The sequence below is a fragment of the Pollicipes pollicipes genome, unplaced genomic scaffold (genome assembly GCF_011947565.3).
Source record: "Pollicipes pollicipes isolate AB1234 unplaced genomic scaffold, Ppol_2.1 Scaffold_3087;HRSCAF=3621_pilon_pilon_pilon, whole genome shotgun sequence".
Lineage (NCBI taxonomy): Eukaryota > Metazoa > Arthropoda > Thecostraca > Pollicipedomorpha > Pollicipedidae > Pollicipes > Pollicipes pollicipes.
Window position 1 is genome coordinate 12,555,682 of NW_023596225.1, and position 15,511 is coordinate 12,571,192.

Below are 15,511 nucleotides of genomic sequence, written 5' to 3' on the forward strand. Positions count from 1 at the left end.
CAGGATGAAGTCTGCCATTTCCGAAACTCAGCATTTCAAAATTCAAATAGCTTGATCATCATCCATACAAAAATAAAGATTCTCACAAGCCCTGGCAGCGCAACTATCAACGGCGTTTGTGGCCAAGATGGACTGAGCAATGGCGTTAGCTGTCTGGTGCTAAGCAACATGGTGGGGAAACCATAGGAAGTGTTCACCACTTTCTTCAGTTATCGCGATGCAATATGGAGCGATACAGCGTGTTTTGCGTCGGGCAGCGTGCAAGTTGCAGCGTGTTATTAACATGCTCCAGGGGGATCATATCCGAACAACGTGGCGAAGTCGCGCTAAACTTTCCGTGACTGCAGGCGATTTAATAGTGGATATTTTGGTATAAGGCATTAGATAAACCTTGTAACGTTACTGACATATGACCGGTCAGAGTCAGGCCTGTGACTGTCAGCGAAAGCAATTTCGATGGAATCAGTGAATGTGATGCAACGACGGAGCGGTAGACGACGCCACACGTCTCTGAGACTAGCTTCTTGGGCAATACAACATTTACTTAGGATTACCGTAAAGCTACTGACACAGGGTCAGGTGTAAAGGTCACACCAAACTCTAAACTAGCCTGCTTTTTTACTGCGTAGCGTGCCGTGTGAGGCTGTTTCTGGACGTCATTTTGAATTGTTTAATAACAGGGACCGCACCCCACATTTTCCATGGATTTCGCTGAGGTCAGAGTAGGTCTCTGACGTAAAATGTCACCGGTCAAGATTCCGTTTTTTAGGAGCATCTTGTCCAACGCAATCTTTGACACTTATTCACGTGCAAAAATCGAAGCAATCTCGTAGGATTTAGGTCACAGTGACCCTCTCAGGATCAACCAAGGGCATGGGCCTTAAATGAAGAAATAGAACATATATCGGGAAGTCAAATCAGTTGCTACCCGAGTGAAGGGTATTTAACCGGCCATCCTAGCGCATGTTAAGGGGACATTCGTATGAGGCTTTGAGCTGGAATAGCCATATTGAAGATCATTTCGTGCCATTTATCGGCCTGCCTTCCCAAAATCTAAAACCTTCGATCTAGTCTCCGAGCTACACGTTCCAAGGGATGTAAGGGCTATTTCTTGTATACTATTTCAAGGTCACCCAAGCATCCATGACGCCATAATAACGTCACTTAAATCCTGCCATTCCATTAGCCACGTGGCGATCAAGGGAAAGAAAAAAATTGTCGAGTCGGCTATATCTGGCGTTCGTGAGCACGATTCTCGGATACAACGACCGTCAACTGGGTATCAATCAGTGTTGTGCAAGGCGTGATGACGCGATCAAAAAATGACGCATTGAGGAGCATAGTTACAATGTAAAGAAACTGTTTCGTCTAAAGCAATAGTTTCACTTAAAGCGTACCAATTGTTATAAGTGTGTTTATTTTATCATATCCGATGCTTGCTTTAATATCTTCCAATGTGGAACATTTCCTTTTGCAATATATAGTGTATTTCTTCTATTTGCTGTACGTTGTGATAGGTGACGACTGAGCGCAGCCAGGTAACCGTGACAGCAGACGAGAGTGCATACCGTGCGAGTAGGAGATGACGCACAAGAAGAAGATGTCTAACTTATAATAGACGTCTTAAGAACCACAGAACCACGAAGATTCCTGGCTTATTGCTTTTTTGTTACTGGCAGCAGGCTTATGGTTTAGTCAACATATGATATGTAATGGAAGTGCCAACATTTAGTGCACTTCTTACGTATCGTTGAAAGGATATATGTTGCGTAGAGAATTATTACCTTTAAATAAACTGAGATAGGTATAGCCCCACACTTGCTATCTATTATTATTGTCCGTTGTGCCCTGACTGTCATCAGGCGAAAAAACATGCCCACTAATCTGGCTCTAAAAACAGCGGGAAAGAGCATTGATTCGCACCCGGCAACATCTCTGCGATGTTGAACCTTCTTTCCGCTCTCCAACAGATGTCCATGCAATGCATGGACAGCTCGTGATGTGACCCCTGTTGGCCATAATCTACCCAAACGATCTTTCCGATCTAGAGTTGTTGTGGGTTCTTTATAATGAGCTCATAAAAATACAGGTTTTTTAGGACCGTAGAAAACGCAAAACAAGACGCCCAGGCCCGTAATTCTACACATCAATGAACAAGACTAGAGACGCCAAGGCTCAGTAAAACGACTTGCTTTCCTTCATCGTTCATCTGATCAGACGGTCGACTCATGAGCAGCATTACGACAAATAATCGACGAAAGACAACTGAGCGAGTTTTTTGCATCTCTGTATGACTAACCGCTGCAAATCACCGCCTTGATCTATTTTAAAAAATCATTTGTCGATCACGCTAACCCGGAACCCACTTCTCCAAAATATCCAAAAAGTTGTCTATTTCACGATGACTTTACGTGCGCAGGTAAACAGCGTTTCTTTTAACCATGACTCATTTTTCAACATTGGATGTTAAACAGGAAATGCGCATTACACTCGTTTGCTCTTAAGCATGTCAAAATTTAATGATAATCTCTTTAGCACGCACAGTCCCATCCTTTAAATCCGGCCTGTTCTCGCGGTCATCACTTGGAAAACATAAAACATCTCACATTTGACTGTCCTCTTTGTGAACACCAACAAACTGCATCGCTGGTATCTCAGTCTGATATGACAGCACTGTTAGCCTTACTCCTCGTAGAACGACCAGGAGAAAGGAGAGACAGATAAAGTGAGATGAGCATTTGCTTTAGAGCATAAAAGCTATTGTTACAAAATCAAAATTGCACGCCGCACGAATGGCTTTGGAAGAACAATAATTAATTGAAAAGCATCTGATGAAGTCTTTGATCTCGGGGACTAAGTGCTAAAGAGAACAATCGGTGCAATTTACGCAAGCCTGGTTTTCAGGGGGTTTGCACTGAAAAAGTGGTTTACGGAATTAAGCGTAAGCTGTGTGAAAAAAAGAGAAGGAATATAGCCCATGTCGGGAAGTCCATGCGCCTATTCGTTTGAGATATAGTAAGCGCCTGTAAGACGCTAGCAACAAAAATAAAAATATCCTTTTCGACGACCATTTTCCGACAAAGCGCATTCGGGCTGAAATCCTGGGAAAGACGGACACTATACCCCTTTGTGGGCACAAAGACCAGATCTATTTAGATAACTAGCTAGATAGATCTAACCAGATCTAACTAGGTAAAGACCGACCAGACCTAAACGTACAGGCTCATCATGGCCGATTGTGCAGATCAGATCAGTGCCTTAATGCGTGATGCGTGCTAGCTTAAAATTGTTTACATACATGAGTGATGTCTGACGCGTGATACACGATGCCTGTTAAGTTGAAATCGTTTCCGTATATAATTTATACGCGATGGGTGATGCGTGTTTTCTTGGAATCACTTGCAATGTATGAATGATGCGCGATGGGTGACATCTGTTTAGTTTAGTTCGTTTGCATGTACGCATATTTTTCACATATTTCAATCCTTAGCTGGATATACATTGTATCGTAGTAATGGCTGGCAATCACTTTTTGTTTAATCCCCTGATGTTGGCAGCTTGTAAAAACCGTGGTTCGCTGTCAAAAAAGGAACATTGAGTTGGATGGGCAGGAAGTTTTGAATTTGCTAGTGATATTTTTACTTTAAAGGCATGTAGCCGAAACATCAATGCAACTGTCTCTCCTTTCTCGTGGTTATTCTACGGGGGACAAGGCTAACAGAACTGTACCATGTATGTGCATAATGCTCCTTGCAAATGCACTTGACAACTTACGTAGCATCTCAGTTGAGATAAATTCCTGATTTTGTTCGACGTACTCCAGGCTTGTCCTTCTATTGTGCTGCAGAAACCTCAATGCCATGGATGGGGAGCTGTTGCATCTGAACTCTAAAAATTGATCAAATCTACTCCAAAATTTAATTCCTTTCAATGCCTTTTCACAGACGTCCTGTACCCATCTACAGTCGGAGAATTGTGTTGATGAGGTGCGAAAATGTGCCGAGATCCGGTGCACGGATGCGGAGGAGCGCCGAGAGCGGAGAGAGTGGCGAGATCGGGGAGAGTGGCGTGAGCGAGAAGCGTGGCGAGAGTGGGGAGAGTGGTGTGAGCGAGGAGAGTGGCGTGAGCAGGGCGAGTGGCGTGAGCGGGAGAGTGGCGTGAGCGGGGAGAGTGGTTAGAGCGGGGAGAGTAGCGAGAGCGGGGGAGTGGCGAGAGCGAGGAGAGTGTTGCGAGCGGGGAGAGTGGCGCGAGCGGGGAGAGTGGTGTCATTGCCAGGACAAGCTAGTTAACGTTGTGTATCTGCTTGCGTGTGTTGTTTGTGATTTTCATGTTCATTTTCGTTGTCATGGGCTTTCCATGGCTAGGGGCCAAGCTGTAAGCAGCCTCTGCTGCTCTTTTCCTAAATCGGTGTTGTTGCCCATCGTCGACATCTTTCGTTCCGGAAAGACTTTGCTTGATTTATCACTCTTTCAGAAAAGTTCCGGGCTTTATGCTAACAAAGACAAAACGGATGCTCTTGGATCGGTGTTCACCGACAGAAACGACATAAGTTAAGTAAATGTGAGAAGGTAATCAAAATTGTTGGTGCAAAGTGACTGCTGCAGTTGACAGCGGTCCAAACATCCACCGCTGCAATCCAAACATCACCGCAACTAAACCATCTGTAAATGCATAGATTTGCCATGATTCCACTTTTGGCAGCAGGAACATAAAAATGACTACATTTCAAACAGGAAGCTTTCCGACGTGACATTTCATACTTGATTAAATTCGACGATCATTACCAGATCTCATTTGCTCCAAGCGACCAAACGATCGAGCCCTCATGCGAAGTCACGCGAGTAACTTTCAGCGAGCTTGTATCAAGTTGGAAGTCATCGAAGTAGGTCTGTAACGCTCTCTTGCAGCCGTCAGAACTTCGAGACATATTATGCAACAACGCGAACGTGAGAATTACCTGTACGAAGGATTTATCAGATTTGTTCTTCTTTGATTTACACAGGTTTATCAGCATCCGTATTAAATATCGGATCACAAACTTCACAAAGTCCTGTCTTGTTACCGTTGTATACACTCGTATAGTTTGGCGCATGCGGACGCAGGCGTGCTCTTTTTTGTTACATAATTTGCTGAGGACATTTCCCATGCCTTTTGGTACTGCCGATACCACAGTATGCAATTGGTCCACCTGTAAACACTCCTTGCCCATAACGTTGCCTTGAGTCCAATCACAGTTATCACCAAAATATATCAAAGCCGAAAAAAGCGTCTTAACAAAGACTGTCCTCAGCATCTTGCTCCTCAAACAATGTATAGGACACAGTCAAAGAACGGTACGTCATGAAAGCACATTAGGCATTGTCCGAGGTTTACCAAAAGGTATTTACACAGAGCGATACCTTGTCACGATAGCACTAGGCTGGGATAATGCGCTGCCTTGTTGTCCGGCGTGATGGACAAGGTTGGAATCGGCTCAAGGGAGCAATAAAGTGTGGTGGAGAAGGTCGAAATAGGCTCGAGGAAGCGGTCAGGTTTCGCCACCGGATCAGTCGGCGCCTCCACCTTGGGCGCCTCCGGTCCGCGCCTAACCCCTCGGCACCTCTGGCCCACATATCCAACCTGGCCACCTCCGCCACGTGCACCTCCAACCTGGGTGCCTCCGGTCCGCGCAGTAGCGTAGGTCGAGAGGGGCGGGGGAACAGGGGCACGTGTCCCCTTTTGGTTCCCATTTGAGCACCTGAAGGGCCCGAAAGGCCTGCCGGAGGTCCTATGTGGGAGCTTGGGCCCACAGTGTCGGTCACTCCAATGTCAGCCAGAAGGTCCTGCGTGCTGACCAGGGGCCAGACTCGATAAAGCATATATTTCGGTCAGACACCACCAGTAACGCAGAGTCGCCTCCGTGTTAGAATAGGCGTAAGGCCAATTTTCCAAGCATGGACAAAGCCGACGCCGGGCGATTTGCATTTCTCGGGGCCCAAAAGCGCCTAATAAGGGCCCTATGTTGTTGGGGGTCTCGATTCAGCCAGAGGCAGTGTTCGAAGAAGCCCGAAAGGCCTAGAGGACCCGCCAGGTCCAACGATTAAGGGCGCGATTAGAGGGTCTAAGGACATAAAGGGCTGGTCGACGTTTTATTCTGGGGCCCGGCCTGCGAGGACGGACCCTTAAATGACGGTCAGAGAGCACTTTGCGCCGATCGGGGACTCCGGAGTCGATATAGGCCTATATGTCGGTCAGGTACCACCAGTACCGCACAGTCGGCTCCGTGTCCGTATGGGCCTGAGGACATACTTCCCAATCAGCTGTAAAGCCGGGGCCACTGATTTACAGTGGTCGGGGGCCTTGTATCTGTCAGAGGCCCACAGCGCCTAACAGGGAGTTTTGTGCTCACACGGGCTCCAAGACGACCAAGGGAAGCATTCTATGAGGCCCGGAGAGTGGCCCGGGCAGCACACCGGAACCGACGATTAGATGCCCGTTTGGATGGCATAAGGACCCGAAGGGCTGGCTGTAGGTCACGTACAGAATCGCGACCCGTAGGAATAGAGACCTGAAATATCAGTCAAAGGTGTTCATGCACCGTTTCAGGAAACCCTGAAGACAATACGGGTGTCATAGTCGGTCAGAGGCCAAAAACACCGAACAGTCGGCTCCATGTTCATTTGAGCCCCGGAACCCATTTCCCAAGCAGAAACGAGGCTTTGGTCCGCGACTTACAATGCTCGGGGTCCCTGACAAAATGAGGGGCTTCTATGTCGGTCAGAGGCCATAATGCCTGATAGGGGTACTGTGGCGGTAAGTGGCCCTGAGTAGGAGTGGTGGCTGAGGGGTCCGAAGAAGGGCCGAATGGTCTCTCGAGACCAAAGATCAAGGGTTCACTGGGATAGCTGAAGGATCCGAAGAGCTGGCTGTAGGTCGCATTAAGGACCCTCGCCCACAGGGCCGTGATCTCAAATGCCAGTAAGACGATCTCTTGCACCGATGGGAACCCCTGAGACAGAGCGTTCCTCTATTTCGGCCAGAGATCACAAGCAACGAACAGTCGGCTCCATGTTCGTCTGAACTCTGGGCTCCCGTTTCCCAAGCAGCCGGACAAGGCCAGGCCCGCGATTTACATCGGTCGGGCTGCTGTATCATTCAGGAGACCGCGGTGCCTAACAGGCCTTCTGTGTCAGCAAGGTGCCTCGAGTCGGTTAGGGGGAGATTTGCTCAACGGGGACGGGGACGAGAGCCTGAATGACAAAGGGCCTTGCGTTGGTTGGGGCCCTCTCACAATTGAAGGAAACATAAGAACTTATGATGGCTGGTCATATTAAGGCATTAGAAGAACCATATGCCAGGCAGGGCCCCTAGTACCGAACGGTGTGCCCTCCAACCCCGTTGGGCCCGTCAAGCCCAACTGGTGTATATGTGCCAATAGTTTGAGCACCTGCGGCGAGCAGGGATGTTGTTGTCCTAATGATGGCTCAATGCGTCGATCCCGAGTCAACTGCGCGAGCCAGACGGCCTTTTGGGTCAGGAAGCAGACTAATGTGCTGCGATGCATCCCTCTAAGGGCCTCCAGATCGGCTAGGGATGCCGCCCCGTGTCGCCAGAATGGCGGCCGGGAAACACACCGCGGTGACACAGAATGGTTCTCCAGCCCCCGACCGTGAACAGCAATGGCCCCGGTAGTGCTGCCCTCAACAGGGCCCCTTTACCGTAAAAAGTAACAGATCTCATAAGTGTTGAATGGGGTAAGTCGAAATGAGTTCAAAACGCGCCAGGCCATCCATGTTTCCCTGAGAACGTTCGTTATTTTGCAAAATAGACTAGTAAAACAAATAGCATCAAAATATTTAGGGCTGCGCACCGGATGCCGAAAGAACAGTGCTTAACGCGCCCGCGTCAACCACTGCGCATCTGGGAAATCATAGATACGGGGTTCGATTCCCCGCCGTTCCCATTCTTTACGCCAGGGTGAGAGGCCGGCGGCGCCATCTAGCTCCAACAGCTGAGTGCGGAATGAAGCTCCAGTGATACGCCCGTAATCTAGGAGAGCGAAGAAAGCCATGGCTTGGGTAGAATTTTTTTATAAAACCGAACGGCGTTGGCCACTGCAAAGTAACGCCAGTGGGCGGGCACCGTGCGCGCAACAATGGCCGTTGTAAAATAATGTGTCTGTACGGGTTTTTTTCAAAACTAATCTGCATAGTTCAAAGATTACACTAGGAGAATCTCATTTTTGCAAGTTTGAGGCTGTTCTCTAGACAGATTTACTGTAACAGCAACACGGAAAATGCAGATTTTGCCCTTTACTTCTCCAATTCCACCACCGCCTTTTAGCACCACTTCGCGGTACTGTCGACGCCAATACGTTATTGTCATCAATCTAAAAACCGCACGGGTAAAACATGCGCCTCGAATATCTCTACATGTCCGATTTGGTGCCAAAATGTGCTCAAAGGTTGTTCTTTCATGTGCGCCACCGTTTTCGTCCACCTGTTGACCACAGCCTAGCGTTATCCGCAGGACGACGTTGCGCGGCCTGCGGAGACTGCAACGCCTGGCGTCGAGGTTTTTGGGTGGTTTTGTGAAATGTGGAATATTCCTTTAAGTATGCAAGGGCACATGCTCAAGGTATATATATATATATATATATATATGTGTGTGTGTGTGTGTGTGTGTGTGTGTGTGTGTGTGTGTGTGTGTGTGTGTGTGTGTGTGTGTGTGTGTGTGTGTGTGTGTGTGTGTGTGTGTGTGTGTGTGTGTGTGTGTGTGTGTGTGTGTGTGTGATATCTAGGAAAAACATGCCTTGATTAACAAGCGCCATAGCCGGTGATTTTGGGGAGTTTTTTGTCAGTTCTGTGCACTCCCCCTTGCCAAAGCTCTGGCTGCGCCCTTGGGTCCGCTCCTCCACCCAGGGCGCCTATGGCCCTGAACTGTAGCCTCAGAGGTAAATGGATGTCGTTGGAGCGACACATGTCAAGGAGACAACCGGGGCTTTCTGCTACTGAGAGGAACAGCGGTTGTGAAGCAGGAAGCCGAGCATCGCTGATATAGGCCTCCCACATTGTCGCACCTCAGACTTACCGCACTTATATGTGGACAGGCATGAAATAAAACGCTTTAAGTCGTCAACATATCGCATATAACGCTGAATGAAGGCGTCACAGGTGTTGAAAAATGTCAAGTAACAGCGACACGAAAGTAATAGAAGTAACAGCGACACGGAAAATACAGTTCTCACCTTTACTTCTCCAATTCCACCACCGGCGTTCCGCATCACTTCGCGATGCTGCTGAGGCCAATACGTTATTGATATCAATATAAAAAACCCACAGGTAAAACATGCGCCTCGAATCAGGTGTTTAAAAATGCCGTTTGCATCTGTTGATGCCAACCTTGTATGGGTTTTGCCCTAAATGATTGGGATCATGTAAGAAAGTGATACCGGCTCTGTACCGGCAATGATAAGGTCGGGATAATGAAGGTCGCCAACGCTTTCAGCTGACTGTACAATGACGTCACGAAAGCAAAAGTGACATTGTTTCAGGTGCTTGTAGAAAAATGTTATCGGTAAATGTGGGGCCACAGGGATGTAGTTTTGCAAAATTCGTAGGGGTGAGGATGGTAGGGGAAGGGGAGGGGTGAAGGAAGACAAATGGCCGAGCCTGCATCCAAAATGCACCTAAACCCCAGATTAAGACAAATTAAAAATCATGGATAAAAAGGGCAAGTAAAATAGGGAACTGCATCCCTGGTCGGAAGGAACAATCCTGCTCCCCGCCCCCTCTCTCCAACTGAATAGGAAGCTACGCGGCTTTAGGCTGGTTATGTTATGCATGCCTTTTTCTGGTAATTATGTTGGGTTGGTCTGAACCTTCATTTAGTGTCTGATGGCCAGCAAACGAAAATTCAGTGCAAATGAACTCCCGAAACGGAAATGTTTGATGGTTATACCGCATTGCATTGGTCGTCTTTGCTTTTTGTGGTTTATTGCGTTTTGAGATATATTGCAAAGATTGCTGAACTATCTGAGCCCAGATGACAGCTCGGGTGGCTCCAAATTCGTCGATGACAGAAGCGACACTTTTTCGCCCCTGGATCGCATCACTGGCTACGCTTCTGCAAGACAGATGCCTTAATGTAACAGAATGTAAGGTGTCGTTGAGGGCCGCCGAGTCCTTGGAATAGCCATAGATCATGGCGGCGGGGGTTCACCGCTGAGCCCATGCGTGCCCGCGCTACGGCAGGCCGTCCGAGCTGGTGGCAACATTCGTGACTGTGACGAGCTGGAACGGCCGAGCCATCAAGCGTGAGCCGGCCTGGAGACACCAGCGCCGTGATCAGGGGTCCGCGACGCGGCAGTCGGACGCAGCTGGCGCGGCACCTTCGGATAAAGTTCCGTATGGCATAGTGTTGTGAATGATTTTAGTTTCGGTTGAACTGGTGCAAGCCAAATTTAAAAAGTTTGTTTAAATTTCAATTTCAAAAGAGAAGACTTCAACAATCCGCCTAAGACCACTACCGGTGGTAATCAGCCTGTGATTTTCACCACCCACCAGAAGCCAGTTTCTCAAATCGAAAACACAATCTTACGCCAAGTATTAACGTGTTGTTTCGATTTTACAACCTACACACTAAGCATGTTCCTCAAAGCCGTCACGTGACCTTTGCCATAGTTTGTACATTTGGCAGTGGCGTAGATTTGTGCGTCCCGTTGCCAGGACAACGACCACCAAACTGGAGATAATTCTAGCAGCCATAATTAGGTGTCTTGTGTTTTGAATATGTGTTACTTGGGCCAGAATTGCGATCGATTGAGACAAAATAATATATGAGTTTTTACTTGGCTGGCTCGACATCAGACCAGCCACATTAGCATACGATTTTGGAAACACTATTTCGAGCTATTTGTGACGCTTTGGTTGAAGAGCAACGCTTATCAGGATATGAAATCAAAGGGGCGGGTGGAGGTAGTGCAGTGGTTAACGCGTCTGGGTACGTGGTTCGATTACCCGCAGTGCCCGCGTTTCCACCACGGTGAGATGCAACTGGCGCCTCAAAGCGTAAGTAGCTGAGTGCATCTGAAATCTCCAATGACGACCATGAATAAAGGAAGAGTACGGTAGGTAGTGTTCAAGAGTACCAGAGAGTGGAGACAACACCTCGTCCGCAAAGAATTTGTGTGATACCATTGCTCGTCGACTCGCCCATGGTGGTGTGCGCCCACCTCTGAACAACACCATTTAGTTGCGTCGACCGTTGGCCATCGACGTGCTGTGTTTGTAAGTCTCCATGCTACGTAATAAATAGAGCAACACGTGTTGTAGATGTGTGTGGCATTGTGGAGATGCGTGCAGAACTAGGGGCTGATTTTGGTGGTAATGGTGTCCATAATTGGTAAATTCTGTGAACGAATCTTTCTTCCATTCATCAGCTCCTTCAGTGTTCAGTTTCATCCTAAAAGGTTCCACTCATGGAGGCTTTATTTTACATAGCGATTGTGGGCGAGATCTGTGAATAGTAAGTGCACAATGCCTGTGCTTACTAAGTATGTCTTAGGCATTGGAGGTGGGATTGTCAGCCTTAGCCTTCAGATCTTAAGGGAACATGTGGAGTAAACACGAGCTGTCAATGAGCACTGAAAAGGGGTCATTCATGGATCCAATCACAAGCAGCTTGCTGTACTTGTCATTGGCAACAGGTTTCTTCTATATGGTCCATGATTGACGGTAGGTTTATGTTATATGACTTTATGCAGGACAGCTGGTACATTATGTCATAGTGGTGCACAAGATGAATGCAGCTGTGTTATCCAAATAATGTCAGTTTTAGCGAATAATTCGTGCGCCATGCTAAGCTATTTTATTAGCATTTATTGCACTTCATAATGTTTTCAACCAGAGTAAGCACTGCAAGCAATGATGCTGCCCATATCTTACTTTGGGAGTGCGTGGAATGCAACTTGTATACACATTGAATGTATAATATGCATAAGAGGTATTGTGACAGCCACACAAATTTCTCAACTGGCATGCATTTTGACGTTCTTGCAAAGGAAGCTCCTTGACCACGCTTTTTTGCCTTATCTTTTGGTCTTGGCATGTCCACCCAAGGCTTCTTGCCTGAAAGACTGGAACACTCACTATTACTTGCTCACACTCAAGTTCTACGATCTGTCATGCCTTTTGCAGCTGTTGCATGTTGTTCAGGCTTGCTTCTTCAGCAATTTGTATTTCAATGAGTAACAATCCTAAGTTCGGTATTATAATCTAAGACACAAATGCTTGCGTTGAATGCATTGCCAAATTCATCGAGGACTTACCAAAATCAGGCTCTGTCGTACGTTTGTTCTTGCCTTTGAGAAAGACATGCAAGATTGTTCGCGCATAGTTGTGTCGTAGTTTGTACAATTTCTGTGCCTTTTTTAGAGTCGTAGACTGTAGTTGTAAGTTGCATATTTTTGCGTTGAGAAACTGGATTATACTATTGTACGCCAAAAATGCACGATTTATGCCAAAAATCTACGAATTTCTGTTTTGAGAAACTGGCTACTGGCAACTGGTGGCAGGGTCTGTCCCTAGCGCAAATTAACGTGGGTCTCACAATTTTGATGTAATATGATTAACCCAGAAGTTGTTTTAATCTTTAAGTCCATGCTTCAACCTATGACAGCCGCGCGAATGTGAAACTTTAAGACGTATCTTGTCCATGACCTTGAAAAGGAATGTGTGGATGTTCAGGAAGCATTTTGGTGATCGTATTCATAACCTTATGCGTATCCTGCCGTAAAATCTCCTAGATATACGGTATCATAGTGTCTCAAATCACAGCCGGGAAGCATTAGGTGTTGAACGTGGCGGCTGGACACCGTGGATGGATGCGTCACCATAGTTGCACTACATCGTTCCAAAAAAGTACTAGACTTCCATTATATGTATTGAGAAATCCTATTTCGCGACTTGTATGAAGACGTGTCCACTGATGCTCTCAATGACATGTACAAAAACGTTTTTATTGCTGAAAGGATCCGTTATGCCAAAAAGCAGTGTCACATCGGAAGAATCATGATTCTTACACCACAGAGGGAGATGTCTTTTACAAAGATTATCTGGCACTTAAAGTACCTGAAAAAACGCCCGGTGAAGTGGTAAAGTGATTGATGCTAATACAATAGCTTTTCTGAACAACCGACGAACTACTTGCAGTTTTTCACGATCACTGAGCTGACGGTTTTCAGAAGAACCCCATAAGGATGAAGTCTCTTCTCAAAGCACTTCGTGACAAAGAACCTTGTGAAGTCTCGGAGAACGTTATCTTTAAAAACGGCAGAAAAAAACTAGATTCTTCAACAACCCTCCGGATTCTGAAGTGCCCTTGGCTTCATCATACCGGCAGCCGCTCGTCGTAAACTTCGTCGTGGTGCTCCAGCGCGAGCCAAATACGTACGGCCAGTGCATCCCGTCGGAGAAGAGCCGCGTGCGGTAGGAAGGCCGGCCGGGCCATTCCGGTGACGAGGAATCGATCAGTGTCTGATCGCATGCAATGACCTCAGTGGACAGGTAGATCGCGTGAATAGTGGTGCCTCTGGACGGAGGAACGGGAGCAGGTATGACAACTGCTGGAGCCAGGCAGAAAGCCAGTGCTGACAGAGTGCCACAACACCGACAGCAGCAGCAGCAGTAGCAGCAGGAGTAGCAGGAGAATGAGGAGGAGGAGGAGGAGGATAGCATATATTTCGGCACGAATGGTTATCACATTATTGCTAAGCGATGCTGCTCAAGAACGTGACGCTTACGCATGACGCCAGCGTGACGTTATCACTCACCCCGGCACGCCGCCCGACTCCATGTGGTTGGCGAGTGTGACGTCATCGCTCCAGACATCGTACTGCCACTTGCGCAGGCCGAGCACGCCGCACAGGACGTTTCCTGAGTGGACGCCGATGCGCATGTCCACGTTGAAGCCGGTCGCTTCCCGCACAGTGCTGCGCCAGGGCCAGGCGTGCACGGTTGTAGCCGAGTTAGTAAGCGTGGTGTGGTCCTAAACCGGCGCCTGGTGTATCTCTGTTGTCTGTTGTTGGTACTTTCTGGCTTTCGTTTACTTGAATGGTAGGAACAAGGCAAACAAGTTGTTCTTTAAACGCGCAGCTGTGTTTTACGAAAACTTACTTTCGCACAAAGCATGAAAGCGATTACAGCTTATCACTCAGCTCCAGCAGAAGCATGTTAAAATATATTAAAGCCAAACTGACATGCACAGAAATGACCGTATTTAGAACATGTAGCACGTATTTTTGCGAAGTAGTGCGTAGTTTCCGCTCTCGCAAGTGTTTATGAGTGTTGGATCATGCACGAGACTTGATAAAAGAAAGAAATGCTTTCATGTACTTGGTTTTTGGCACCCAGGGCTCAGAGTTCTTATGCGGAGTTGCCCGCCTTCAATGTGTGGTAGAAGGGGTGTTTCAGGCCGGCCTCACCTTATGGTGTGAGAGGGTAACCCTGGCCGGCCCCACCTTATGGTGTGAGAGGGTAACCCTGGCCGGCCTCACCTTATGGTGTGAGAGGGTAACCCTGGCGGGCCTCACCTTATGGCGTGAGAGGGTAACCCTGGCCGGCCCCACCTTATGGTGTGAGAGGGTAACCCTGGCCGGACTCACCTTATGGTGTGTGAGGGTAACCCTGGCCGGCCTCACCTTATGGTGTGTGAGGGTAACCTTGGCCGGCCTCACCTTATGGTGTGAGAGGGTGACCCTGGCTGGCCTCACCTTATGATGTGAGAGGGTAACCCTGGCCGGCCCCACCTCATGGTGTGGGAGGGTTATCCTGGCCGGCCTTACCTTGTGGTGTGAGAGGGTAACCCTGGCTGGCCTCACCTTATAGTGTGAGAGGGTAACCCTGGCCGGTCTCACCTTATGGTGTGAGAGGGTAACCCTGGCCGGCCTTACCGTATGGCGTCGATCATCTGCAGTCCCATGCTGACGCAGTTCTTGGCATGGCAGGGTCGTGACACCGGTAAGCCCGACACGCAATAGTAGCAGTCGCCCAGGATCTTGATCCGCATGCACTGGTTCTCCTGCGGCAGGTCCCGGCGAGGTCACGCACAGAGCCAGCCGACGCTCTTGGGGTGCCAGAACATCTCCAATGTCGTTAGTCATCGGCATCGCCGGTATCAAGAACGGCCACCGCAGTAGTAGCAGCAGCAGAAAGCTCAGAAGCATGCAGTTTAGACCGTGACCGGTATTTTGCATGTGACGGCTATAGCGAGCAGCTGCAGCCTTCAGGCCTTTCAAGCCTTCATCACTTCAAGACCAACAGGCGCCAACGGGTGACAATGAGAAAGCTGAAATTTCGGTGACTAGTTCCCGATCCACAGAATCCACAATCCAATCGCGTGCCAAACTGGAATTTTCGAAACGTATAAGCAAAGTGTGCTTAACATTCACAGCGTGTCATGCGAACCGATTGAATGTGACACGGAATGCAGGCCATGATCCCCAGAAGCCGGCTGGCTATTTCATCACAAAGAG

The 15,511-nt window shown here is 48.1% G+C and overlaps 1 protein-coding gene across 1 annotated transcript in view; it reads right to left on the reverse strand.

Moving 5' to 3' along the window:
• Positions 1 to 15,511, reverse strand: part of LOC119089388 (adenylate cyclase type 2) — a 174,001-nt gene that overhangs the window by 66,132 nt on the left and 92,358 nt on the right. The window contains exons 5-6 of the mRNA XM_037212053.1: positions 14,930 to 15,057; positions 13,811 to 13,969 (exon numbers count right to left, since the gene is read on the reverse strand). Of these exons, the coding sequence (XP_037067948.1) occupies positions 13,811 to 13,969; positions 14,930 to 15,057 (287 nt within the window). The remainder of the gene's footprint in view (positions 1 to 13,810; positions 13,970 to 14,929; positions 15,058 to 15,511) is intronic.